This window comes from Rhinopithecus roxellana, chromosome 1 (genome assembly GCF_007565055.1).
Source record: "Rhinopithecus roxellana isolate Shanxi Qingling chromosome 1, ASM756505v1, whole genome shotgun sequence".
Taxonomy (NCBI): Eukaryota; Metazoa; Chordata; class Mammalia; order Primates; family Cercopithecidae; genus Rhinopithecus; species Rhinopithecus roxellana.
Window position 1 is genome coordinate 59,720,916 of NC_044549.1, and position 25,258 is coordinate 59,746,173.

At 43.0% G+C, this 25,258-nt stretch overlaps 1 protein-coding gene across 4 annotated transcripts in view; it reads right to left on the reverse strand.

The window, feature by feature from the left end:
* The window catches only part of EOGT (EGF domain specific O-linked N-acetylglucosamine transferase), a 38,133-nt gene extending 13,270 nt beyond the window's left edge, over positions 1 to 24,863 (reverse strand). The window contains exons 1-10 of one of the 4 annotated variants that reach the window (XM_010383050.2): positions 24,757 to 24,863; positions 23,715 to 23,999; positions 23,136 to 23,191; positions 20,786 to 21,009; positions 19,574 to 19,674; positions 18,859 to 18,967; positions 16,276 to 16,370; positions 15,517 to 15,621; positions 11,929 to 12,035; positions 8,316 to 8,419 (exon numbers count right to left, since the gene is read on the reverse strand). In XM_010383050.2, the coding sequence (XP_010381352.1) occupies positions 8,316 to 8,419; positions 11,929 to 12,035; positions 15,517 to 15,621; positions 16,276 to 16,370; positions 18,859 to 18,967; positions 19,574 to 19,674; positions 20,786 to 20,995 (831 nt within the window). In that variant the 5' untranslated portion in view covers positions 20,996 to 21,009; positions 23,136 to 23,191; positions 23,715 to 23,999; positions 24,757 to 24,863. Of the gene's footprint in view, positions 1 to 8,315; positions 8,420 to 11,928; positions 12,036 to 15,516; positions 15,622 to 16,275; positions 16,371 to 16,821; positions 16,904 to 18,858; positions 18,968 to 19,573; positions 19,675 to 20,785; positions 21,010 to 23,135; positions 23,192 to 23,714; positions 24,227 to 24,756 lie in introns of those variants that run through there. The other 3 variants (XM_030916709.1, XM_030916675.1, XM_030916739.1) reach the window with 3 other exon arrangements.
* Between the last annotated feature and the right edge of the window lie 395 nt (positions 24,864 to 25,258).

The following is a 25,258-nucleotide window of genomic DNA, read 5'->3' on the forward strand; positions in this document are numbered from 1 at the left end:
CTAGTGAATAAAAAGTGGTAATTTCTGATTAATATTAATGGTGTCAATAACAACTTTATATAATAATAATAGCATCCTACACACTTCCTGTGTTCCAGGCACTGTTTTGGGCACTTGACATTATTAATGTACATTAAGCCACCCACAAGCCTAATGAGTAGATAATATAATTTTCCCTATTTTGCAGATGAGGAAACTGAGACACAATTTTAAGTCATTTGCCTATACTGCAAAGCAACTGAGTTATAGAGCTGGAATTCAACCTAGCCTTTGCTGCCAGTTCCATCTGACAGTTGCCTCTCAGTGGGAATTAGTTCTTTCTAGTATAATTACATGTTTTTTTGGTTTTTTGTTTCGCTTTGTTTTTGTTTTGAGATGGAGTCTCACCCTGTCGCCCAGGCTAGAGTGCAATGTCGTGATCTGGGCCCACTGCAACCTCTGCCTCCCAAGTTCAAGCAATTCTCCTGCCCCAGCCTCCCGAGTAGCTGGGATTACAGGCGCACGCCACCACACCCAGCTAATTTTTGTATTTTTTGATAGAGACAGGGTTTCACCATATTGGCCAGGCTGGTCTCAAACTCCTGAGCTCAAGTGATCTGCCCACCTCGGCCTCCTAAGGTGCTAGACTTAAAGAAACCACACCCAGCCTCATTTCTCTTTTGAAAAGTAGTTAATTACGAGCTCCATTAGCTAAGAAGAAGAAGATCAACTAATTTTTAAATGGTTTCACTTAGATTGAAAAATTCAGCCAACAGAAATCAGAAATATGCATTGTAGCATTACATTCAAGCTCTATAGTTATACATTATGTTCATGTCTTTTTATCTTTATAGCATTTTCTCAGATTTTCAACATTTTATGTTGCACATACTGCAGTTATTTCAAAGTTATTGAGATCTGTTAGATGTGAAAATAAAAAAAAAAAAAAAGGCTTCTTCTTTCCATGTTCCTCCAATGCCATTCTAATAAAGGCCCTTCTCAACACCAACTAAAATGAAATGTCCCTGTTCTGGCTCAATAATAAATAAAGGGCAATTAAAAGAAGTGATTCTGGATGGTTTCCTGAAAATACTTCAGATAAAATAAGATATGTTTGAAAGGAAATTTTAATAATAAAATACTATAATCCTGATTGATCCTTCCTCAGGGAAATCATACATTATTTAATAAGAACCACTTCCAGAAGCTTCTTTTCCATGTTTCCCAAGTCCAAATTATCTACCATGAGGGAAGGAGGGCTTCTTCCTACACTCATGTTGAAGAATATTTAGATAGTCTTCAAGACACAAAATTTCCTTTAGTGTGTCTCAAATTTAAACATGCATATAATCTATGACTTAGAAATTCCACTTACAGAAATCTGTCCTACAGAAATGCTAGGATGAGCATGTGAAGATACAGGTATATTGAAAGGATGTATGTGTTTACAGTAACATTTCAGTAAATACCAAAGAACTGGAAACAAAACCAAATGTGATGGGGGGGTGGGGTGGGAAATGAATACATGCACTGATGCATGCATCCAACTTCCAAAACATCCATTAAACAGAATACCACATAACACCTAAAGTAAGGATAGCCCTAAAGGTACTGACTTAAAGAGACATTCCAGAGATAATACTAAGGTGGCAATATGAGACAGAGAGTATATTTTCCATAAGAATATAAACACATTAGGCCAGGCATGGTGACTCATGGCTGTAATCCCAGTGCTTTGGGAGGCTGAGGTGGGAGGATCACTTGAGGCCAGGAGTTCAAGACTATATTAGTCAGTTTTCACGCTGCTGATAAAGACATACCTGAGACTGGGAAGGAAAAAATGTTTAATTGGACTTACAGTTCCACATGACTGGGGAGGCCTCAGAACCATGGCGGGAGGTGAAAGACACTTCTTACATGGCAGCGGCAAGAGAAAATGAAGAAGAAGCAAGAGCGGAAAACCCTGATAAACCCATCAGATCTCATGAGACTTATTCACTATCACGAGAATAGCATGGGAAAGACTAGCCCTCATGATTCAATTACCTCCCCCCGGGTCCCTCCCATAACATGTGGGAATTCTGGGGGATACAATTCAAGTTGAGATTTGGTGGAGACATAGCCAAACCATATCATTCTGCCCCAGGCCCCTCTAAATCTCATGTCCTTACATTTCAAAACAAACCATGCCTTCCCAACAGTCCCCCAAAGTCTTAACTCATTTCGGCATTAACCCAAAAGTCCAGAGTCCAAAGTCTCATCTGAGACAAGGCAAGTGCCTTCTACCTATGAGTCTGTAAAACCAAAAGAAGGTTAGTTACTTCCTAGATATGATGGGGGTACAGGTATTGGGTAAATATAGCCGTTCCAAATGGGAGAAATTGGCCAAAACAAAGGGGTTACAGGGCCCATGCAAGTCCGAAATCCAGCACGGCAGTCAAACTTTAAAACTCCAAAATGATCTCCTTTGACTCCAGCTCTCACATCCAGGTTACGCTGAAGCATGAGGTGGGTTCCCACAGTCTTGGGCAGCTCTGCCCCCGTGGTTTTGCAGGGTACAGCCTCCATTCCAGCTGCTTTCACGGGCTGGCGTTGAGTATCTACAGCTTTTCCAGGTGCACAGTTAAAGCTGTCAGTGGATCTACCATTCTGGGGTCTGGAGAATGGTGGTCCTCTTCTCACAGCTCCACTAGGCAGCACCCTACTAAGGACTCTGTGTGGAGGCTCCAACCCCACATTTCCCTTCCACACTGCCTTAGCAGAGGTTCTCCATGAGGGCCCCACCCCTGCAGCAAACTTCTGCCTGGGCATCTAGATGTTTCCATACATCTTCTGAAATCTAGGTGGAGGTTCCCAAACCTCAATTCTTGACTTCTGTGCACCACAGGCTCAACACCACATGAAAGCTGCCAAGGCTTGGGGCTTCCACCCTCTGAAGCCACAGCCCAACCTGTACATTGGCCCCTTTCAGTCATGGCTGGAGCGGCTAGGACACAGGGCACCAAGTCTCTAGGCTGCACACAGCATAGGGACCCTGGGCCCAGCCCACGAAACCACTTTTTCCTCCTAGGCCTCCAGGCCTGTGATGGGAGCAGTTGCCATGAAGGTTTCTGACGTGGCTTGAAGACATTTTCCCCATGGTCTTGGGAATTAACATTAGGCTCCTTGCTATTTATGCAAATTTCTGCAGCCGACTTGAAATTCTCCCCAGAAAACAGGTTTTTATTTCCTATTGCACAGTCAGGCTGCAAATTTTCTGAATTTTTATGCTCCGTTTCCCTTTTAAAACTGAGTGTCTTTAACAGCACCCAAGTCACCTTTTGAATGCTTGTCTGCTTAGAAATTTCTTCTGCCAAATACCCTAAATCATCTCTCTCAAGTTCAAAGTTCCACAAATCTCTAGGGCAGGGGCAAAATGCTGCCACTCTCTTTGCTAAAACATAATAAGAGTCACCTTTGCTCCAGTTCCCAACAGGTTCCTCATCTCCATCTGAGACCAACTCAGCCTGGATTTTATTGTCCATTTCACTATCAGCATTTTGGACAAAGCTATTCAACAAGTCTCTAGGATGTTGCAAACTTTCCCACATTTTCCCATCTTCTAGGCCCTTCAAACTGTTCCGGTTGCTGTCTATTACCCAGTTCCAAAGTCACCTCCACATTTTCGGGTATCTTTTCAGCAATACCCCACTCTAGTGGTACCAGTTTACTGCATTTGTCTGTTTTCAGTCTGCTGATAAAGATATACCCAAGACTGAGAAGAAAAAGAGGTTTAATTGGACTTACAGTTCCACATGGCTGGGGAGGCCTCAAAATCATGGTGGGAAGTAAAAGGCACTTCTTACATAGTGGCGGCAAGGGAAAATGAGGAAGAAGCAAAAGCAGAAAACCCTGATAAACCCATCAGATCTCATGAGACTTATTCACTATCACAGGAATAGCACAGGAAAGACCAGCCCTCATGATTCAATTACCTCCCCTGGGTCCCTCCCACAACATGTGAGAATTCTGGGAGATACAATTCAAGCTGAGATTTCATGGGGACACAGCCAAACCATATCAAGGACCAATCTGGGTACCATAACGAGATCTTGTCTCTACAGAAAATAAATTCAAAAATTAGCCAGATGTCAAATCAGAAGACAGTAATATATATTATATATACACACACCCACGTATATATGTTATGACAATATATATAGTCATAACACATATATAACATATTTATGGAAAAGAATAGCCAGGGATGGTGGCATGCACATATAGTCCTAGCTACTTGGGAGTCTGAGGCAGGAAGATCACCTGAGCCCAGGAGAGCAAGGCTGCAGTGAGCTAGGATCATATTCCTGGACTTTAGCCTGGGTGACATATTTGCACTTATTAAAATAAAGAGAGTCCTGCAAGGGACTCACACACAACTGCAGTTACCCTTGGGGGAACAGGGAATTGGAGAGGAAGAAGGAGACTTCTTAAAAAACTTTGCATACTTCTGTGTTGTTTGAACTCATTATAAACAGGTTATTACTTTCATAATTAAAAAAGTAATCACAGCTGGACATGGTGGCTCACATGTGTAATCCCAGCTCTTTGGGAGGCTGAGGCAGGCGGATCACCCACGGTCAAGAGTTCAAAACCAGCCTGGTCAACATAGTGAAACCCTATCTCTACTAAAAATACAAAAATTAGCCAGGCGTGGTGGCCCACACTGTAATCCCAGCTACTAGGGAGGCTGAGGCAGGAGAATCACTTGAACCTGGGAGGCGAAGGTTGCAGTGAGCCAAGATTGCGACACTGCACTTGAGCCTGGGTGACAAGGCAAGACTCTGTCTCAAAAACAAACAAAAAAAAGTACTCATAAAGCTATACTACTTCTCAGCACAAGCAAATGTGGAAAGCCTACAGTAATTTCTCCTTTTATTCATTCTGTTTGATAAGAGCAACCCTGCTGTGCCCAGAGAGGCAAGTGAAGATGGGTCCCTTTATGCACGTTTGCAGGTTGGTAGCCTTGCCCATCCCACTGAGGATGCCACATGCTGAAGGGAGTAAACTGCAGAGCTTTTCAAGGAGGAGAGGGAAGGCCCCATAGGCTTCCTTGTGGGGACAGTTTGGAAAATATCACCAAGATGTGAACTGCAGTAATAGCTACCTCCCTGCTCTTCCCTGGGCAAACTGCTCGTCCAAGACCATCAGGACTCTGGCAACACCATCCACTGTGAGGTCACAGATTCATGTCATAGTCAGCCTGCAGGTCACAGTGCTGCTTAATTTAAGGCCTTACCAACAAAAGGGAAACAGCAGCCACACAAACCCTTACTTAGTGCCATCCCCATCCAACCTACCATCTTCTGTGGGCCTAATTTCTGGAGCAATCTGGCAGAGCTGCCTGTCCTGAGAACCTGGCTTAGTAAATGGCAAAGACTTCTTTGACCAAGAATGCAGGTTTAAAATGGATGCAAAGGGAGTGGTAAAGGAGTGGGGGGTAACACCGAGCAGCCACCCTGCTGGGCTACCCCCATCCTGCCTATCTGTGCCACAGTGGAGGTCCAACTGCCCTCATGTCTCATGCTCAGCTGACTGAATAACCTGGGGTCTTCATGGTGGCCGTGCATCCTACTCCAGCAGCCACAGAGAAGGGGAGGGTTGTAGAAGCTGGCTCACTATAACAGTCCATTTGAGGAAGATGTGGAAAAGCATGCAACAGGTACAAGGAAGCTTCTGGAAGGCATCTGATAAATTTCTGTCAACTTAGTTTGGCAACTTAGGTACAGTCCTCTTCAGAGGACTTTAAGAAGACGACACAGCACCATGGTGTCCAAGCACAGGTCCGGAGTCAGGCTGCCTGGATGGAAACCTTGCTTCTGCCCTCGCTGACTGCATTATCTTACAACACTCACCTGCTGCTCAGGCCTCGGCCTCTTGTCTGTAAGATAAGCTAATGAAAACTCAAGTCCGCAGGGGGTCATGAGCAGGAAATGAAGTAACATAATTTATGTTAATCACAAAATTTAAAAATAATTTTGCTTAAAAAGGGCAAAACAACCATGAGTTAATAATTTAGGGCTTGTAACAGCTGCTGAGTGTGACCTGACTTCACTGATACAAAAAGAAGAAAAGAAAGGGACTGTTGTTCCCTTTGCTCACAAAACATTTCCAAGAAATGAAACTGTGGTGGCAGCAAAACTGAAATACAAAAGGGAAACGTAAATGCATATAGATAGAAAATAAAAGAAAGCATTAACATGCCAAGAATTATAGTCTCATCAGACTTCAAATCTAACTCAAAGTCTAGCCCCAGTGATCCTGAAAACCTTTTTACACAGCTCTACTACAAGCCTCTTATCAGTGAAAAAAGGGTCAGCAAAACTATCTCTCCTTCTGCACGAGAAGTTGACCTCCTGTTAACTAGCTAACTCGGCTCTCTGGAAATGGCAATGCCTTGTGTCAACCGTGTGCCTAGGCAGCATTGCTTCTGATCTAAACAGATAGATGCTTGATGGGTAAACTGCATCTGGACTGGGAAAGCCATGTTCCAGATTTCCTGAGTACACTGACTCCTGGAACCAGGCATGTCTCTTTCAGGGATCCTGGGGACTTTGCCAATGCAGTTGTGTCAGGAGATGTTGGCCTCAACAGGATATAAGGCTCTTAAGCCAAGGCATCGCCTGTACCTGCCCCAGGCAAATCTTGTCTCCTTGCACCTGAGCTGTGCTGTGTGAACTGCTAGCACTCCCTCTGCAAGAAACACCTAAGGATGCCCTGCCAGCAAGCTGTGGTTCCCCTGCAATGTCATCCTGAATAGACTCACACCAAGAGCCGAGCATATGAATGTCGTGAGTCAGAATGTTGAGTGGAACCTTATATGACCCCTTGGTGGGTGTTCCAACTTCCCAGTTTAGGCAACCTCTCTCGTGTACACTACAAACCATTTATTCTCCTTACTGTAATTGTCACAGTTAACATTCAGAGCACAAGTACTGTGTACCAGGCATTGTGACTGTTCATGCACCATATGGTTCATTCTCAAAATGACACCTAGGTAAGTGTCATTATCTCACTATCTCATTTCAGAGCTGAAGATTCTGGGGCACAACTTGGGGTTTCCTTAGCAGGTGGAGGGGCCAGATATGGGAAGAAGCAGGGAAAAGGCAGGCAAAGAGAGAGAAGAAAAAAAAGACTGCACTAAAAACAAATAAATAGCAGGTGTCACTCAATGCATGTATTTATGTGCATGCCTAAGAACTGCCCTATACAGTGAGCTGAAACTCACAGCATAATTCAGCACAAAGGACATAGTAACGGGGAAGCTGCTATTAAGCAAAGGCAGACAGTAAATGCAAAAGGCCAAACAGTAAACAGAGGCAAGCACTTCCAACATAGGTTATAGAGGTTGAGTGAATGACAGCCTTTTTTTTTGAGACGGAGTCTCGCTCTGCAGCCCAGGCTGGAGTGCAATGGCCGGATCTCAGCTCACTACAAGCCCCGCCTCCTGGGTTTATGCCATTCTCCTGCCTCAGCCTCCCAAGTAGCTGGGACTACAGGCGCCCGCCACGTCGCCCGGCTAGTTTTTTGTATTTTTTAGTAGAGACGGGGTTTCACCGTCTTAGCCAGGATGGTCTCGATCTCCTGACCTCGTGATCCGCCCGTCTCGGCCTCCCAAAGTGCTGGGATTACAGGCTTGAGCCACCGCGCCCGGCCGACAGCTTTTTTTTTTTTGAGACAGAGTCTTGCTCTGTCACCCAGGTTGCAGTGCAGTGGCATGATCTTGGCTCAATGCAACCTCCACCTCCCGGGTTCAAGTGGTTCTCCGACCACAGCCTCTTGAGTAGCTGGGACTACATGTATGTGCCACCACATCTGGCTAATTTTTGTATTTTTAGTAGAAACAAGATTTCACCATGTTGGCCAGGCTAGTCTCGAACTCCTGGCCTCAAGTGATCCACCCGCCTCGGCCTCCCAAAGTGCCGTGATTACAGGTGTGAGACACCGTGCCCAGCTGAATGGCAGTCTTCCATATGTGTGTCCCAGAGGAACACTGAGCCAAAGTCACTAAATCTCTGGCCTTTGGCGCTCCACCCATCCAGAAAGGGAAAGAAACCTTCCCCACTGCCTCATTCTAAAATTCAAAGAACAAAGGTACACACATACATACCTATCTGCCTATATGTATATGCACATGTCAACACATATATGTACAGATACATTCGCACCCATCCGCATATGTGCAGGTGTGTATATTGAAAAGTATGTGTCTTTGAAAATTCTGTTTCACAACATCAGAGTCACACACTGATACAAGGGAAAGACAGTACTGAAGCGGAGAGCACATTCTTACTTACGGTGTCCCACATCACGATGTACACGTCAGTACTGAATGAGTTATTAACGTGCTGAGTAATATAAAGATTGATGAAATCACAGAAGTGGTGATACATGTTAACACCTAGTGTTGGAAAATGAAACTACATTAATTAACACCAAAGAGTACATGATCAAGCAAGTTTAATTCTATCCCATCTATTTACAGTTTAAGAGAATTTTAGTTGAAATAAATGGGGAAAAAATAACTGTTTTGTTTTTCCAAACATGAAATGATAGGTAGTTCTCAATTTATGGCCTGATTGGGTTTCAAAAGTCACTCTAAAATTGGTTATTTAAAATCAGGAATGCATTTCCCCATATATCCCAAGTAACAAATGATGATTAAGTTCCCAGAAAAAAACAAGGTAGGTCTATTTAACTCAAAACCGAGTTGAACTACAGGGCCAGGAAGACAACTCATTATTTCTTCTGACTTTATTTATTTATTTTTATCAGGGGTAGGGTCTTGCTATGGTGGCATGTGCCACCATGCCTAGCTTGATCGTTTATTTTTTAAAGTCAATTAAGGGGCCAGGCGCAGTGGCTCACACTTGTAATCACAGCACTTTGGGAGGCTGAAGCAGGCCAATCACTTGAGGTCAGGAGTTCAAGAACAGCCTGGCCAACATGGTGAACTCTCGTCTCTACTAAAAATACAAAAATTAGGCGGGCGTGGTGGCACCTGCCTGTAATCCCAGCCACTCGGGAGGCTGAGGCAGGAGAATTTGCTTGAACCTGGGAGGCGGAGGTTGCAGTGAACCAAGATCATATCACTGTACTCCAGCCTGAGTGACAAAGTGAGACTCCATCTCAAAAAAAAAAAAAGAAAAAGAAAAAGAAAAAAAAGCAATCAAGCAACATCTGTTCATCATGGAAGTACTGGCAATGATGGCAACTAACATTTTGGTAATTTTCATTCCTATCTCTTTTTTCCCTATTTAATTATTATATATATATCATTCCTGGAAAAACATTAACCAACTATCATATAAAAGAGGTGAATGTCGTGTGTTCTGATTGAAAGAGAAGGAATTCTGGAGTAAGAAGCTGAATTCCAGCACAGCCATGCATGTGCAACACTCTTAGATGAGTTCATCAAGTCCCTAAGTTTTAGCTTCTCTATAGAAATGGGAAATAGTTACCTAAGTGCCAGCTTTATTATGAGAAACCCAAAGATAATACATCTTAAAGTACCCATCCCGGTGCCAGGCACATAGGAAGACCTGAATGAAGACTAGTTGGATCCCACTAGGTCAGATAGAGTGGAGAGGGCTGTGGGTGCCACTATTTGTAAGTTCACATGCCACTCATTAAAAAGAAATAGAACGTACACCCTCTCTACTTAGGTATGCAGGACCCAATATTCATCCTGGAAATGTACAAATCTAAATGGGATGAAATTCCAAGAACTGACACTTAGAGCATGCATTTTAAAGGTGGGAAAATGTTAAGTAAAAGAAAAACAGGGAGTCTCAAAAGCAGAAATCATAAAATATTCTGACTTCATTCCCACAGTGAATAATAACATTGTGTGCCAGAAGTAACAGTATAAAAATACTCTGTTTTTTTCAGCATGGTTATCTTAGATGATTGTTTGGAAGGGCTAATTTTTTCATCCAGAAAAAACCTGGCAAAGAATATATTTTCAAATCAACAAGAAAAATAAAGTTCTATCGGAATCCATCCTCTTTTCCCAGGTTAACCATAGAGCACACACGAGCTCTTTCACATAACATTTAGTGAGTTCCTAACAGTTACTGAGGAATGCAGCAGGCACAAATCAGTGCTTGGGGCTGTAAGAATTTATAAACAGAGAAGAAAACATAAGCTCCATCCTTGAGAAATGTGACCCCTAATGAGTCTTGATCTGTAGAATTCTCATTTTCCTAAGGTAATGGAAGGGGAAACTGAACCAGGCACAGTTACTCACACCTGTAATCCCAGAACTTTGGGAGGCCAAGGCAGGAGGATCACTTAAGCCCAGGAGTTCAAGACCAGCCTGAGCAACCTAGTGAGACCCCGTCTCTACAAAAAATATTTTAAAAATTAGCCAGGCATGGTGGTGCATGCCTGTGGTCCCAAATACTTGGGAGGCCAACGTGGGAGGATCACTTGAGCCCAGGAGGTTGAGGCTGCAGTGAGCTGTGATCATGGCACTGTACTCCAGCCTGGGCAATAGAGCAAGACCCTGTCTCTAAAGAAAGAAAAGTAAAATTGGAAGACAACATAATTTAGAAGAAAAAAAGTAGAGTTATGAATATAGGAAAGAAATGGGACATGTCTACTCTAGCCCATTATTCTCACTTTATATACTTTATTGTATAAGTATCTGCATAAATTTAATAGCTCACACATATTTGCCACTTTTACAGGCAGATCAGTGTTTTCTTTGCCCCTTTTTAATCTTCATATTTTAAAAACGAGTCAAAACCTGGAACATAGCATTTTTACTTGCTCTTAGTTCAAAAACCTAAACTTGTCTGATTTCTGAATTTAATACTTTGTAATATTAGAATTATGACTTCAGAAGGCAGAGCACATTAAAACTATGATCAATAAATTATAGTAATTCTGAAATATGTGTGACAGAGCCTCTCTATATTTCACTGTAAACCCAACCTCTCATGAATTTTGATATGATCTAGCACAGTAATCCCTGTCTCTCATAATGAGAAAGACAATATAGTACAATCTGTGTTTCTCCTCTCCAGTGTAACTAGTTTGCAAAGTTAAAGCTCTACTTGCAAGCTGAGAAAGAGGCTATAAGTCTAAATGATAAAATAATTTTAATTTTATTTCAAGAATAAATTACACTGGTAACTTCCAGAAGAATTTTAAGTTCACTTTAGTAATGGAAATGATATAGAAGGTTTGCTAGCGCAGGTCATGGACACTTCTTTCCCACCCATACTATACACACGGCTTTTAATATTTTTTTAAATTTATTTTTTATTTTTAAGTCAGAGTCTTGCTCTGTCGCCAGGCTGGAGTGCAGTGGCGCAATCTTGGTTCACTGCAACCTCCACCTCCTGGGTTCAAGTGTTTCCCCTGCTTCAACCTCCTGAGTAGCTGGAACTACAGGCGCCCACCACCACACCCAGCTAATTTTTTGTATTTTTTTAGTAGAGATGGGGTTTCACCATGTTGGCCAGGATGGTCTCGATATCCTGACCTCATGATCTGCCTGCCTGTGCCTCCCAAAGTGCTGGGATTACAGGCGTGAGCCACCGCACCCAGTCCGGCTTTTGATTTTAAACATCTTTTAATGAAAGACAATCTAAACCAAGTGATTAGAGAAACGAGATGGGGTAAATTTAGTTACAAAAGCATAAATATGCCTTCATCTCTCATCCTTTGATTTTGGTTAAGTCCTTTGATATAAATGTGAAGGTTTCTTCTAAAATGCCAAAGGTATAAAATAATGGGAAGTTCAAACTAGTTCAACTACTTCTTCAGAGAAGGAAGCAAAAAAAAACAAATCTACTGTTCGTCATACTGCTTCCAAACAATTTGTAGAGAACTACTGCATCCAAAAAAAGGAATAATATCTCATTAACAAATACACAAATAACAGACAAATTAACTTCTCACCTGCATCTAATTTCATGAAATATGTTGGTTTTTCAATGACAATGTCACACTTAGCATCTTCTATAGGTGTGAAGTTGAGCTGAGTATAGCTTTGTAGCTCAGCAAACCTGAAATTATGAATTGGGATATGACTTTAAACTGATTCTCCCAAACTTCCTATTACAACATTGTAACTTACGATCTGTTCATTAGGCATATTTTACCTCTAGTTGGTAGAGACACTCCTATGGACACCTGTAACTTCTAAAACTTACTGACATTTATATAGGTTGATATCAATTTTAATGTTAAGACAAAGAACACGCCAGGTGCGGTGGCTCACGCCTGTAATCCCAGCACTTTGGAAGGCAGAGGCAGTCCGATCACAAGGTCAGGAGATCAAGACCATCCTGGCCAACATGGTGAAACCCATCTCTACTAAAAATTAGTCGGGCATAGTGGTGAGCGTCTGTAGTCCCAGCTACTTAGGAGGCTGAAGCAGGAGAATCGCTTGAACCCGGGAAGCGGAGCTTGCAGTGAGCCAAGGTCGCGCCACTGCACTCCAGCCTGGGGACAGAGCAAGACCCCATCTCAAAAAAAAAAAAAAAAAAATGACAAGGAACAAAAATGATTTTAAAATTCAGTCTTATGTGCAAGATAGATAGATTGGGAACTTACCACACAAAAAAGATATTTATATATTGGGTTGTCTAAATAACCTACCAGTAAAAGGAGAAGACTCAAAAGATTTCCCAATGAGGCTCAAAAAGAACAATGAGCCAGAGGAACTCTTGACAGACTTCTTAGATTCTGAGAGACAGCATTCCAAGAATCACCCAGTGCCTCAGAAAGACAGCAGAGACAGCTAAGTGTCCCAGAAGAAAGGAAGTTTATCTCTTGGAAAACATCTTTGGAAGCCACACAGCACAATTTTCTTCCAAACAAAAGAAGACAATCCCAAGCATGGATCGTCTGTACTTCTTCCTTAAGATCATACCTCATGTAAAACAAATATCAAATAGATCCTTTTAAAACACAACGCCAACATAGTGTGGTGGTTTCAAACATAGGTCTACAAACTCTTTAATACCTCTGCCTTCAAGAGGAAGAAGTTAATTCCCTCCCTTTAAGAGTGGGCTGGACTTAGTGACTCACTCCCAACAGGCAGAATACAGCAGTCCTGATGGTAGGACACTTCTGGGATTAAGCCATACAAGTACTGTGGCTTCCATCTCAGAGCATGTACTCCCTCAGACCATGTGCTCCTGGGAAAACCAGGAGCCATGCTGTGAGCAGCAGTAGGGAGAGGCCCATAGGATCAACACTGAAGTCCCTGGCCAAGAGGAAACAAGGCTTACAACAACCTGAGTGAGTTTAGCAGCAGATTCCCCAGGTCCAGGTTGAGTCTAGAGATAGCTACAGCCCTGGCCAACTCAGCCAAGCTGCTCCCAAACCCTGACCCTCAGAAGTATTGCGAGATAATAAATGTCTGTATTTTAAGCTGCTAAATTTTAGAGTGATTTGTTATACACAATAGGTAATAAATACAAATAGACCCTAGGGTACACTTTGGAATAACCTGTCACACAGCAATAAGTAACTAATACAATTATGCCCTGTGCAACTACCATGTGGAATCAAATATCAAAAAGTACCAGGAATCAAAAAGCCCACTTGATTATAGAAACTACCTCTTGTAAAAGTCTGCTAAGTGACTTGAGAGACTGCATTGCAGACTGCAAAATGCCAGATAAATGTGTGGAAGATTATTATTCTGAATGATCTGCAGCCAGGCAGTGAGGCCTCTTTAAGGAAAAGAAAAAAAAAAGGTTTGTTCAGCATGCTTTTTTTGTTTTTTGTTTTTTGGTTTTTTTTTTGAGACAGGGTCTTGGTCCATCACCCAGGCTGGAGTGCAGTGGTACAATCATAGCTCACTGCAGCCTCAACCTCCTGAGCTCAAGCAATCCTCCCAGCTCAGCCTCCCAAGTAGCTAGGATTATAGCAGCACGCCACCTCACCCAGCTAATTATTTTTTATTTTTTATTTTTTAGAGATGAGGTCTCATCATGTTGCCCAGGCTGGTCTTGAACTCCTGGCCTCAAGTAATACTCCTGCCTTGACTTCCCAAAGTGCTGCAATTATAGGCATGAGCTGCCATTCCTGGCCTTGGCATGGACGTTTGACCTTAAAAATTAACATTATGTAAGTAACCTATGTGACTATACAGGAGTAGCAGGAGAGTTTCTTTGGATGATGGAAGGATTCTGCATCCTGATTGTGGTGGTCCCCACCCCCGCCTCCCCCTCCCACTTCCTCTACCTCTCCCTACCTACACACCCACACCTACACACATGATAAAATTTTAATGAGTGCAGGTAATTGCTGGTGAAACCTGCACAAGTTAATACTACTGTACCAATGTCAATTTCATTGTTGTGATCATTGTGCCACGGTTATATGAGATATTATCATTAGAGGAAGCTCAGGGAATTAGACAATGTACAAGTTCTCCTTGTATTATGATATGGTTTGGCTGTGTCTCCACCCAAATCTCATCTTGAATTGTAGCTCCCATCATGGGAGGGACCTGGTGGGAGATAACTGAACCATGGGGGTGGGTTTTTCCTGTGCTATTCTCAAGATCTGATGGTTTTATAAAGGGCATTTCCCTCTGTACACACTCTCTTGCCTGCTGCCATTTAAGACATGCCTTTGTTCCTCCTTTGCCTTCTACCATGATTGTGAGGCCTCCCCAGCCATGTGGAACTGTCAGTCCATTAAACCTCTTTCCTTTAAAAATTACTCAGTCTTGGGTATATCTTTATAGTAGCTTGAGAACGGACTAATACATACTATTTTTAAACTTCTGAGTCTAAAATTATTTTAAAATAAAAATTTTTTAAATTCAAAAAGCTGGCCAATGATGTTAACAGTCAGAGTAGCATTTACCTTTGGAAAGGGGGATGGGGGTAGAGCCTGGGAGGGAGCCTGAGGTGCGGACAATGTTCTATTTTTAGACCTGAGTAAAAGTTACATAGGTGGGTTCACTTTTTCACAATCCAAACTGTACCTTTTTCTGTATGCTTGTTACATATTTTAATATATGTGTATTGTTTTTTAAATGTGTTCCCCAAAAGACATTTTTATTTTTTAGAGATGAGGTCTCATCATGTTGCCCAGGCTGGCCTTGAACTCCTGGGCTCCAAGAATACTTCTACCTTGGCCTCCCAAAGTGCTGCGATTATAGGCATGAGCCACCATTCCTGGCCTTGGCATGGACGCTTGACCTTAAAAATTAACATTATGTAAGTAATCTATGTAACTTTGTAAGTGAATAAAACTCAGCAATCGTGAGTTAATAAAAATGGATTTTTGAGCTGATTTTTTTCTTTCATTAGCAAACAGTAAGTACTATATCTACTATTATAAACACATATTTAATTCAGATGCAACTGAGGGATTCACTCGGTTTCTACCAGTTCCCAGAAGCTCATGCCAAATTATGTACAAATGAAGTAACATTTTCCATTTGAGAGTCCCCATTAATATTTGCAAGTGCCAAAAATAAAGGCAAATATTTCTGAAACAGACATGTTAAAAATATCTTACCATGACTGCAGAGGGCTTTTGCGCTGACCTTCAGACATCAATGTACGGATGTCAAGTTGACAGTGCCCTCCAATTTCACCACTCTGGAAAAAGTCCTCCTTAAATCTGGTGTGTAACAAAACATTAAATTGAGTTCAGAAAACTTCTTCATGACCCAAGCACGTGGGTTGTAACTAAAGAGGATTACCAATTTCCAAACTCAATTTTTTAAAAGAATTCAACTATTTATAATAGAAAATTTCAAGTGTATAAGAAAGTAACAGAATCATATCAGGACCTAATGTATCCACAACCCAACTTTGTGATGCAATCAACTTGTGGCCTGTCTGAGTCATCCATCCCCCATCCATTCCCCAACCCCTCTGCCATATCATCAAAAACAAATTCAAGAAATATTCCTTCAGCCAAGCTTGGTGGCTCACACCTATAATCCCAGCACTTTGGGAGGCTGAGGTGGGAGGATCACCTGAGCTCAGGAGTTTTAGACCAGCCTGGGCGATGCTGGGAGACCCCATCTCTTCAAAAATTAAAAAACTAGCCAAGCTTGGTGGTGCACTTCTGTAGTCCCAGCTACTTGAGAGGCTCAAGTGGGAGGATCACTTGGGTTTGGGAGGTCACAGCTGCAGTGAGCCATGATTATACCGCTGCACTCCAGCCTGGGCAACAGAGCAAGACCCCGTCTCAAAAAAAAAAAAAAATCCCTGAATCTGAAAATATTTCAGAATTTATATTAGATGTTAACATTAACCACTTAAGTACCTGTCATGATTTCTTTTGATGTTTCTTAAATCAAGGTAGAGATTGGTTGCTCTGCAGTACTGAAGATAACGGGAACACATCAGACTTGAGTCACTCTGAAGGTTGTGCAAAAGAAAAAAATGACCCTGAGTATTAACACAGCAAAGACTCACCCAGACTTGCTAGACATGTTGACAGCATGGACGCCCTCACGTTCAAACCACACGATGTGACAAGGAAAGCTCTCCAAAGACTGCATCTGCTGAAGGATATTTTCTCCTTCCCAGCCGACCCTGGCCAAGCATATTTTGCCAGTTTCCCACTTTTAAGTTACTATGGAGAACTCCCAAACAATCTGTCACCTCAAATTTTAAAGCCAAGATCTGTATAGGTGGCTCAGTTCAGTTCCCTTTAAAAGAAAAAAAAGCACCCAGAAACAGTACTACTACCCCCACAGCTATGTGAAAAAGCAGCTTCCAAAAGCAAGCCAAAAGAAACAAGGAAAAATGCACACGTAAGAGACGTTAAAAGCGGGGAGGGAAGTTTGCCAGTTTTAATAAGAGGTACCTTCTGCAAACCGTAAAGCTTGTGGGAGCCTCTATCTCAACAGCAACATGAGGGCAATATTTTCTAAATAATTGAAGAAAGGAGTTGAAGAGTCAGCTACTAGAGTCTGATTCTATTTCAACCAATCTGGGTTGTGCTGAGAGCTTCAAACACTTTTATCTGCTCTGGGTTTTATTTATCGATTTAAATGTCATTTTAATTGTTTTTCCCATAACTCCCAATGAACACAAAGCCTTAATCTTGACCTGCATGGCGTTTTGGAGTCTGTAGTTGGTAAAAGATTGCAATGGACTGAATGTTTGTGTCTCTGCCAAATTTATATGTCGAAATTCTAACCCCCAATGTGATGATATTGTTTAGAAGCCACCCAGTCTATGGTATTTTGTTATAACAGCCCAAACAACTAAGACAATCATACTCTGCTAGCACAAAGCAAATCAAGGTAAATCTTAGCCAAAAGAACATTCTACAAGCCATCTTGAAAGAGGCGTGCAAGATAGGGGTTGTCATTCTTCTCTTGCCTTTTCCATGTGAATAGCTAGACTTGAGCCAAGTGTGCAAGACAGAACAGAACTCTGTTAAAGATACCCTGCAGCCGTGCAGTTTAATGGCATGCCTCACATCCTCAGGCCTCATTCTCCTTGCTAGAATGCTCAAAGCTCTATTACGTGACACCCCCCAATAGCTCTATAAAGCATATAATCAGTTTTTGAACGTGAGTAAATTTAAAAATTTTTTTAGGTCCCCACTGTGGTTGGAGATTGGAGACCCCTGAGATGTCAGAGACTCGGGGTTCAGGATCATTGAGTTAAAGAATAGTGTACCTTAATCGTAAGTGCTTACAACTTCATCAACCTTTAAAAAATAATGCTGAGCCCTTTGCTGGGAACCAGGCCCTGCTGCACTGAGCATTTTTATCTGCAGAACCTCATTCCTTCCTTACCATATGCTACATAATGGGCATGGTTTTAAGGCAGAGGAAATTGAAACAAGGAAAGCCTAAGTACCTTGTCCAAGACTCAGGATCTGAGTTGTAGTTGAGAGCCTGCTCTTGTATTTACTACCCCAAACCACCTCTTGACAACGTGTTTATCTGATCCACTGAGGTACAATATGGTGTGGTTGAAAGTAAACTGGAAAAAACCTGCATTTTAATCCTAGATGTATAATTAATTCTAAAGGGTAGCTGTGCAATCTTGGAGAAGTTGCTTAACTCCTCTGAGGACCCCGTTTTCCACACTGATAAAGTGGCATCAGTAGTATCGGCTATAATGCTTATGAGCATCAAACCAGATAACATACATAAAAGCTTTCTGCAAACTGTAAAGCTCTGGGCAAACACAGAGCAGTATGGTGGTGTTATATCATCTGTCCCAAAGTATCTGAGAATAAATTTGTAAAGATGCAATTTATCAACTTCTCTTCTTTAGCATATGTTTGGGGGAAAGATTCTAAACCTAAAAATATTTCGACTGTCTTAAAATATGACTATCTGATAAACGTGGGATAAGGAGGACGGGGTTTCCAAAGGAAAGAGAACAACCTATTTAGGAAAGTTACATAAAATTCTAAGCCAATAACTAAGTGAGAGTGAGGAATTCCTTTCATAGTGCCGTCTATCTTATTTTTACATTACAATCTAAATGATAAATATTAAAAATCAATAATCAATAAGTAATAAAAATAAAACAGCTTGGTTGAACACAGTGGCTCATGCCTGTAATCCCAGCACTTTGGGAGGCTGAGGTGGGCGGATCCCTTGAGGTCAGGAGTTCGAGATCAGCCTGGCAACATGGCAAAACCCTGTCTTTACCAAAAATACAAAAATCAGCTGGGAGCGGTGGCACACACCTGTAATCCCAGCTACTCGGGAGGCTGAAGCAGGAGAATCCCTTGAACTCGGGAGGCAGAGGTTGCAGTGAGCCGGGATTGTGCCACTGCACTATAGCCTGGGCAACAGAGAGAGACTCCGTCTCAAAAATAAATAAAATTAAAATTAAATAAACAAGCTTATTTAGTAAGGAGCGAAATACCCACCATTTCCTTAGGCTGACAGAGCACATGCATCTCCTCCAGCCTCTCTCTGGCATATCCAAAGTCAGCCTGTTTCCAGAATATGTCCTCAGCTGACTCAAGAGTGTCCGTCCTATTTGCAAATAAAAATATTCTGTGGTTTTTTTCTTTTTACTTTTTTTGGACCTTGAATTTTTATTCTAAAGGTTAAAATGCTAGAGGTTCCTTATTACTTTAATTTTGTTACAGTATACTATCATAGTTTTTCCAAAACTATGCCTCACTACATGAAATTACCAAACTAAGTTATTCACAGAATTATTCCCTTATCATAAAAATATGTAACAGGCATGTATGAAGTTATCCCCTGAAATTGAAGACAATGATGCATTCTTAATTACTATGTTTTCTTTACCACATTAACACTGCATATATTAGAAGTACTAATTACACTTAATTCTCCCAGGAAGAATCAAGAGGAAACCATCCATTTATCTTAGTATACAATGGGGGAAAACATCATCTATGGTCCCAGCTGTTTCTCCCTCTGGCAGAGGAAATGACAGATATTCCTATCCCAGAGTGAAATAGTCAAGTTGAATTCATGACTGTGTAAGCAAATTAATATCGAAATGAATTACTATCTAAAACCAAAAGAATCTAGCTAGAAATTGGGGCATAAACATACACTGTATAGAAAGAAGAAGACTTGAAGAGGGTATTCCATATGGAAACTTACCATCCCATGTCGACATAGCTGCAAACTGGGTAACCAAACCTGAACTCTGGTTTACAGGATTTCTCATAACCCCAGCAGTACTTTAGCTTTTCTAGGTGTTTCTAGAACATAAAACTTACATTGATTTCCCTTCTTCTGACATTTAGAGAAGACTCTTACATTTTTCCATTAAGAAAACAAATCATTATAGAGCATTCATATTTACATTTTATAATATGTCGTATTATCATAATAAATTTAAAACTTACAGCTAATTCTAAAAAGAGCAGTCTCAAGGTTCTTAACAATCCTCCTTCCTCATCACCCCCACCATATCTGTCCCCTAACCAAAAGTCTGGGCTTTACCTAGATGCTCAAAGACCACTTGAATTTGAATTTCTTGAAGTAGCTTAAGAAACTGCCTTTCTCACTGAGCAAGCAGATTCTAAAATCAGTCCCTAAAAGACATATAAACTGGAATTTGTGCTATCAAAGGAATCACAGCTAAAGTGAATGAATCAGCAACTTCACTCAGCCATCAAGATCAGCAGAGACCCCACAACACATGGACAACTCTGCCACCCTTGGGAACCACCCAGCTGCTGCTGGACAAGGAGCTCAAAATGCTCTTCTGCACGGCCCCAGAAGCGATGCTGGTCTGATTCCCAAGTCTGCTTTTCCATATGCTTCCTGTGCCAGCACCATGGGAAAGGAAGTGTCTCACAATGCCCAGCTTTGATCTCTGAGGCCCTGTGAGATGTCTTAATGGGCTCCTATTTGAGACCTTTCCAACTCCTCTAAAACAGAAAGAAAGCCACAGTAACAGGCTTAATTATGTGGAGTCAGAGGCTGAGGTATCATTACTGAAATTAAGTGCTAAGCGATCCTCTTATGTGCCATTTAAGAAAGAAGAGGTGTGAAATTCTTTAGTTACTTTAAACAAGATGTTCTTTCCTGCATAAAATCTAATTGCTTCTTTACAGAGTTTACAAATAGTATTGGCTACTTGTTTTAGAAGTGATTTAGATTTTAAATTTCTCTCTTACAAATGGGACATAATTTTAAGCAGTTTAGTCACTTAGAAGTATTATATGAAACTGAAACAATGATTAACTTATACAGTGACAACCAAAAATTAGAATTCTACCTTCAGCTTCAGGTTATAAAGCAGAACCAGTAAGCCAGCCAAAATTGCATCCTCATAAAAATAAGGAAAGAAGAAATAATACCTACCTTATATGGACAAAGAGAGTCTTTCTTACAGACAGTGGCAATATGCCTATTGTTGTGCAAAAAGAAGGGAATGTGCTCCTCTGGCAAGCGGATGCTGGCATAGTTATACAGAGGTTCGCCTGGAATGCTGGGAGTGTTAGGAGGACCTTCATTCTGATCACTCAGTGGGACTTCATGAAGTAAGATTCCAAAGACAAACAACATTAACATAGCAACCTGTAAACCTAGAGATCAAGTTGAAGACATCTTTGTTAACAAATTTCCTTTAAAAGCCAAAACAACAACAACAACAACAACAAAAGGGTCAAGAGCTAAGTATAATTACAAAGCACTTTGCTATCCCACTGAGTAATGTTCCTTTATTAAATTTTCTTTTAGCACTTGCTTGGTGCCAGGCACCACATTAGCAAATGGGTATACAGAGGTGAACAAAACAAGAAAGAGCCTGGCTCTCATGGTGCCTTTAAGCCTAGTACGACTGTCATAAACAAGCAATCAAATAAATAAACAACTTCAGCTGATGACTGGGTCCGTGACTTAAACCAACTAGGGGCCAGCAAACTTTTCCTGTAAAGGAGAAGCAGTAAATATTTTTGGCTTTGCCAGACATAAGATCTCTGTGGCAACTACACAATGCCTCTGTCCAGAAAGTAGCCATGGTCTATTATAAAAGAATGGATGAGGCTGTGCTCCAATAAAACTTTCTAACTTACAAAAATTATGGAAGGGCTTGATAGGATCCAGTTTAGTGATACCCGAAATAAAATAAAGCAATGTGATAGACAACATAGCATGGTGGTTAAGAACCTGAACCTTTAAAGCTTAACCACCTGCATTTGAAACACAAATCTGCAGCTTCCCAGCTGTTAAGACTTGAACAAGTTACTTAACCTTTCTGCACCTAAGCATTCCCCATCTGTAAAATGGAAATAATAATAAACCTTCGTCGTAGAGCTGTCGTGAGTTAAATGAGTTAATTATTGGTAAACTGTTTAGAAAACTATCTGGCACACACTAAATGCTATGGAAGTGTTTATTAAATAAATGTTTAAAGCCATGTGGGGCAGAAAAGGGGCCCAAATAACATTGGAGCTGAGAGCTGAGTGATGAGTAGGGGGAAAAGCATCGGTGAGAGAGCAAAGGGAGTGGGATGGCTCCAAGCAAGCGTGTGTCTGCTGAATAAAAAATTATAATCACAATCAAGGTGTGAGCACAATGTTCCAGGAGCTCTTCTGAACCCAGGATACAGCAACGAAGGTGCAGTCATGAACTAAACTCCTTGCCCTTATGAAGCTTACATGCTAGTAGGTATAATAATCAGCTATGATAATAGCTAAGACTTAGAAACTCCAGGAATGATATTAAGCAGTCTGTGTCAAAGACTGTGCCCTTAAACTCTCCCTTCACGCCTCTACACTGTGAACACTGACAATGGTCACAAACCTCACTGCACTTCTAACTTACCCAGTAAGTGTTAAATCTCTTAGACCAGATTTCTCCTATATATCCCAGACAATGATCCTGCCATTCTCAGGTCACTTTAGTGGGATCTTTGTTCTATTTTTTGTTTTGTTTTGTTTAAGTGGTCTTTCCACAGGATGACCTTAATATGAGGTCATATGATGAGTCTTAATATACATTGTATGTTCATCAGCTAGGACTGCTGTTTCCTGGGTCATACTGGAAAACCCATGTTTTGAAATTAGTCTTCATTGATTATGGGCTGTGAAGATGGAGCCTTTAGAAACAGACTGCACGCCCAATGCGGTGGCTCATCCCTGAAATAGCAGCACTTTGAGAGGCCGAGACTGGCAGATAAGCTGCTTGACTCCCTGAGTTTGAGATCAGCCTGCGCAACATGGTAAAACCCGGTCTCTGCTAAGAATACAAAAAATCAGCTGTAGTCCCAGCTGAAGTGAGAGGATCACTTTAGCCTGGGAAGTCAAGGCTGCAGTGAGTAGTGATCTCGCCACTGCACTCCAGCCTGGGCAACGCGAGGGAGACCCTGTCTCAAAAAAAAAAAAAAAAAAAGAAAGAAAGAAAAATGGAAATTGACTGCTATGTTCCATCAAACCTCAAGTTCCAAGGCCATGGAATTCTAAGTGAACAGTGGGGACACCCAGAAGAAACCCTTTTTCCCCTATTTTTCCCCCTGGAGTAGTTAAGTACTGTGGATTTTCACTTTGGCAGCCCTCAGGAGTATGGTGTTATCTGCTGTAAATCTGATCTGAATTATAATAATATTTTCACTTGGGGCTTTTACCCAAGAATGAGTTGACAGTAGTGTTATAAAAATTTAAAAACACATATTCATAGTAACAATGACTCTACTTAAAATAAAAATATTTACCTCTTGAATCCTCAGAACCACTCAGAAGCTTCTGTGATGTTTCAGGTCTCTAAAACCTGTCAGAAATGAAACATATTACCTTAAAAGGATGCGAAAGTAAACTTGATCATTCAGGTGATGTTGTGAATTAAAGGAAATATTAAGAAAGAAAATAATGTAACGGGATAACCCTAAGCCAGAAGGCCTGGCCGGTGTGGTGCGCTTTCTTTTCCTTAATGAATACCACACTGCTAACCGAGTTCACAGGCACCACCCCCAACAAAGCAACTCTGACCAGATTCCAATGGGGAACAGGAGGAGGTGGCCCACTTTCTACAGGCATCCACTGGAACTGGCCAACAGGATACTTAGTGGATCAAACATTCTCAGGAGCAAACAACTTTCCCATTCTCACAGCAGTAATCCCTGTTGGCTGAATCACAGCGCTACCCACCTAGAGTGGCGAGCCTGAGGGTTCCCAGGCCTTCCTATTTTTTGAATTGTCCTTCCCGGCAATAAAGTCATTGTTATGACCAAGCCCTGACCCTTGTTATCCAAGTCCATTGTCCTCCAGTGAGCTCTGGCCATCACTAAACTCACCGATCAGTTGAGAAGTAACGCTCAGGCGATGGAAAAAATCTAAAGACGCAGATCAGAAAGCTGGCTTCTGGCGACGGCATGTACCCACTTGCATAAGGCGGGTGGGGGTGGCTGCCAGGCCTGGCACAAAGCCTTCCTGGTGTCGGTCCTCCTGCAAGGCCCGCGGGGATGGGTAGCTGCACTCCTCCAGCACAGGGACGCTTTGGTGGCCAGGCTACTTTTCCTTCAGCTCAAAGCAGCTGGACTCACTCCACTCCAGAAACCCTTGATTCGATTTCCACAGGCCTAATGAGGGAGGAAAAAAGGGAAACATCTGAAAGATGATGGATAGGAGGCAAAACCTGGGGCTGACACAGCGGGCGAAATGGGGCAATGTTGCAGAGCGACAAAGCTTGGAAAAGTTTAAAGAAGGCAGTGGGCAAATGGAAAGTTCAACACGTGAGACTCCGAATGACTCCTCAATGGCTGGCCCCCACTTGAGCCAAAAAGTCTCTCGGCGGGTGCCAGGCAGGGCTCAGGAAGTGCTCGGCTGCCCAAGAGCCCAGCTGTCCGCTTGAACGTCAGTCCCGGCCCAGGGCTGAGGGGTCAGCGGCGAGCGCCCCGCCGCGGCTGAGACGACGCGCTGGGGTTCTGGACCGTGGGTGCTGCCAGGGGCTGCTTTGGGGGCGGAGATCTCCCGGGGTCGCCGGCCACCCTACACCGCGGCGCCCCGGGTCCCCAGCGCGCCTGGGAGGGGTCCCGGGGACCGGCTCCGCCCCGGCTGGAAACCTGGTCAACGCGGCTAGGGCCCGGGGCCCGCCTGCGCTCCGGACGCAGGGAAGGGGCCGTGCGCCCCGGGCCGGGAAGGGCCAGGATCGGCTTCCGACGCCCGCCTCCCGGCCCGCCGGGAATGGGAAGGCGCTGGCTGAGTGAGTGCGCAGGCTATAGCCCTCCGGGAAGCCGCGCCGGGAGCTGGAACCACCCGGGGCAAGAGCGGCGCAGAGCGCGGCCGCGGTGGTAAGGAGAGCGGGAAAAGGCTCCGCAGACTGCGGGCGAGTCCCACCTGGAGCCGCGGCAGCCGTGACTACCGAGGAGGAGGCGGAGGAGACTGCGGCTGTTGCAGAGGAGGGAGTCGTCATAACCGGCTACTGCTGCTCACCGGAAACCTTGGGCGCCGGAGCTGGGCCAGGGGGCGCCAAGGAGCAGCTGGGACACCTTGGCCAGCCGGCGCCGTGGGCGGGCTCGGGCCCCGCAGAGACAGGACCGGACGACACCCGGGAAGGGCCAGGGCGCGGGGCCCGACGCGCGGAGCGGCTTCAATCCGGCTAGCGGCCTCGACCCGGAGAGCGCGGCAGGGAGGTGCTCAGAGTGAGGGAACCATCTGCCTTTCGTGGCGCTCTGCCGCGAAGGTTCGCGCGAGTCCGCCAGCTCCCTCACCAGGGCCTGGAAAGACCCGCGGCACGTGCCGGAGCCGGACGCCCATGTCCATCGCAGCAGCCGGCGCCTCCTTGAGCGAGAGCGTTAAAGCGCTCAGAGGATATTAGGGCCTGGTGGATAGAAAACCT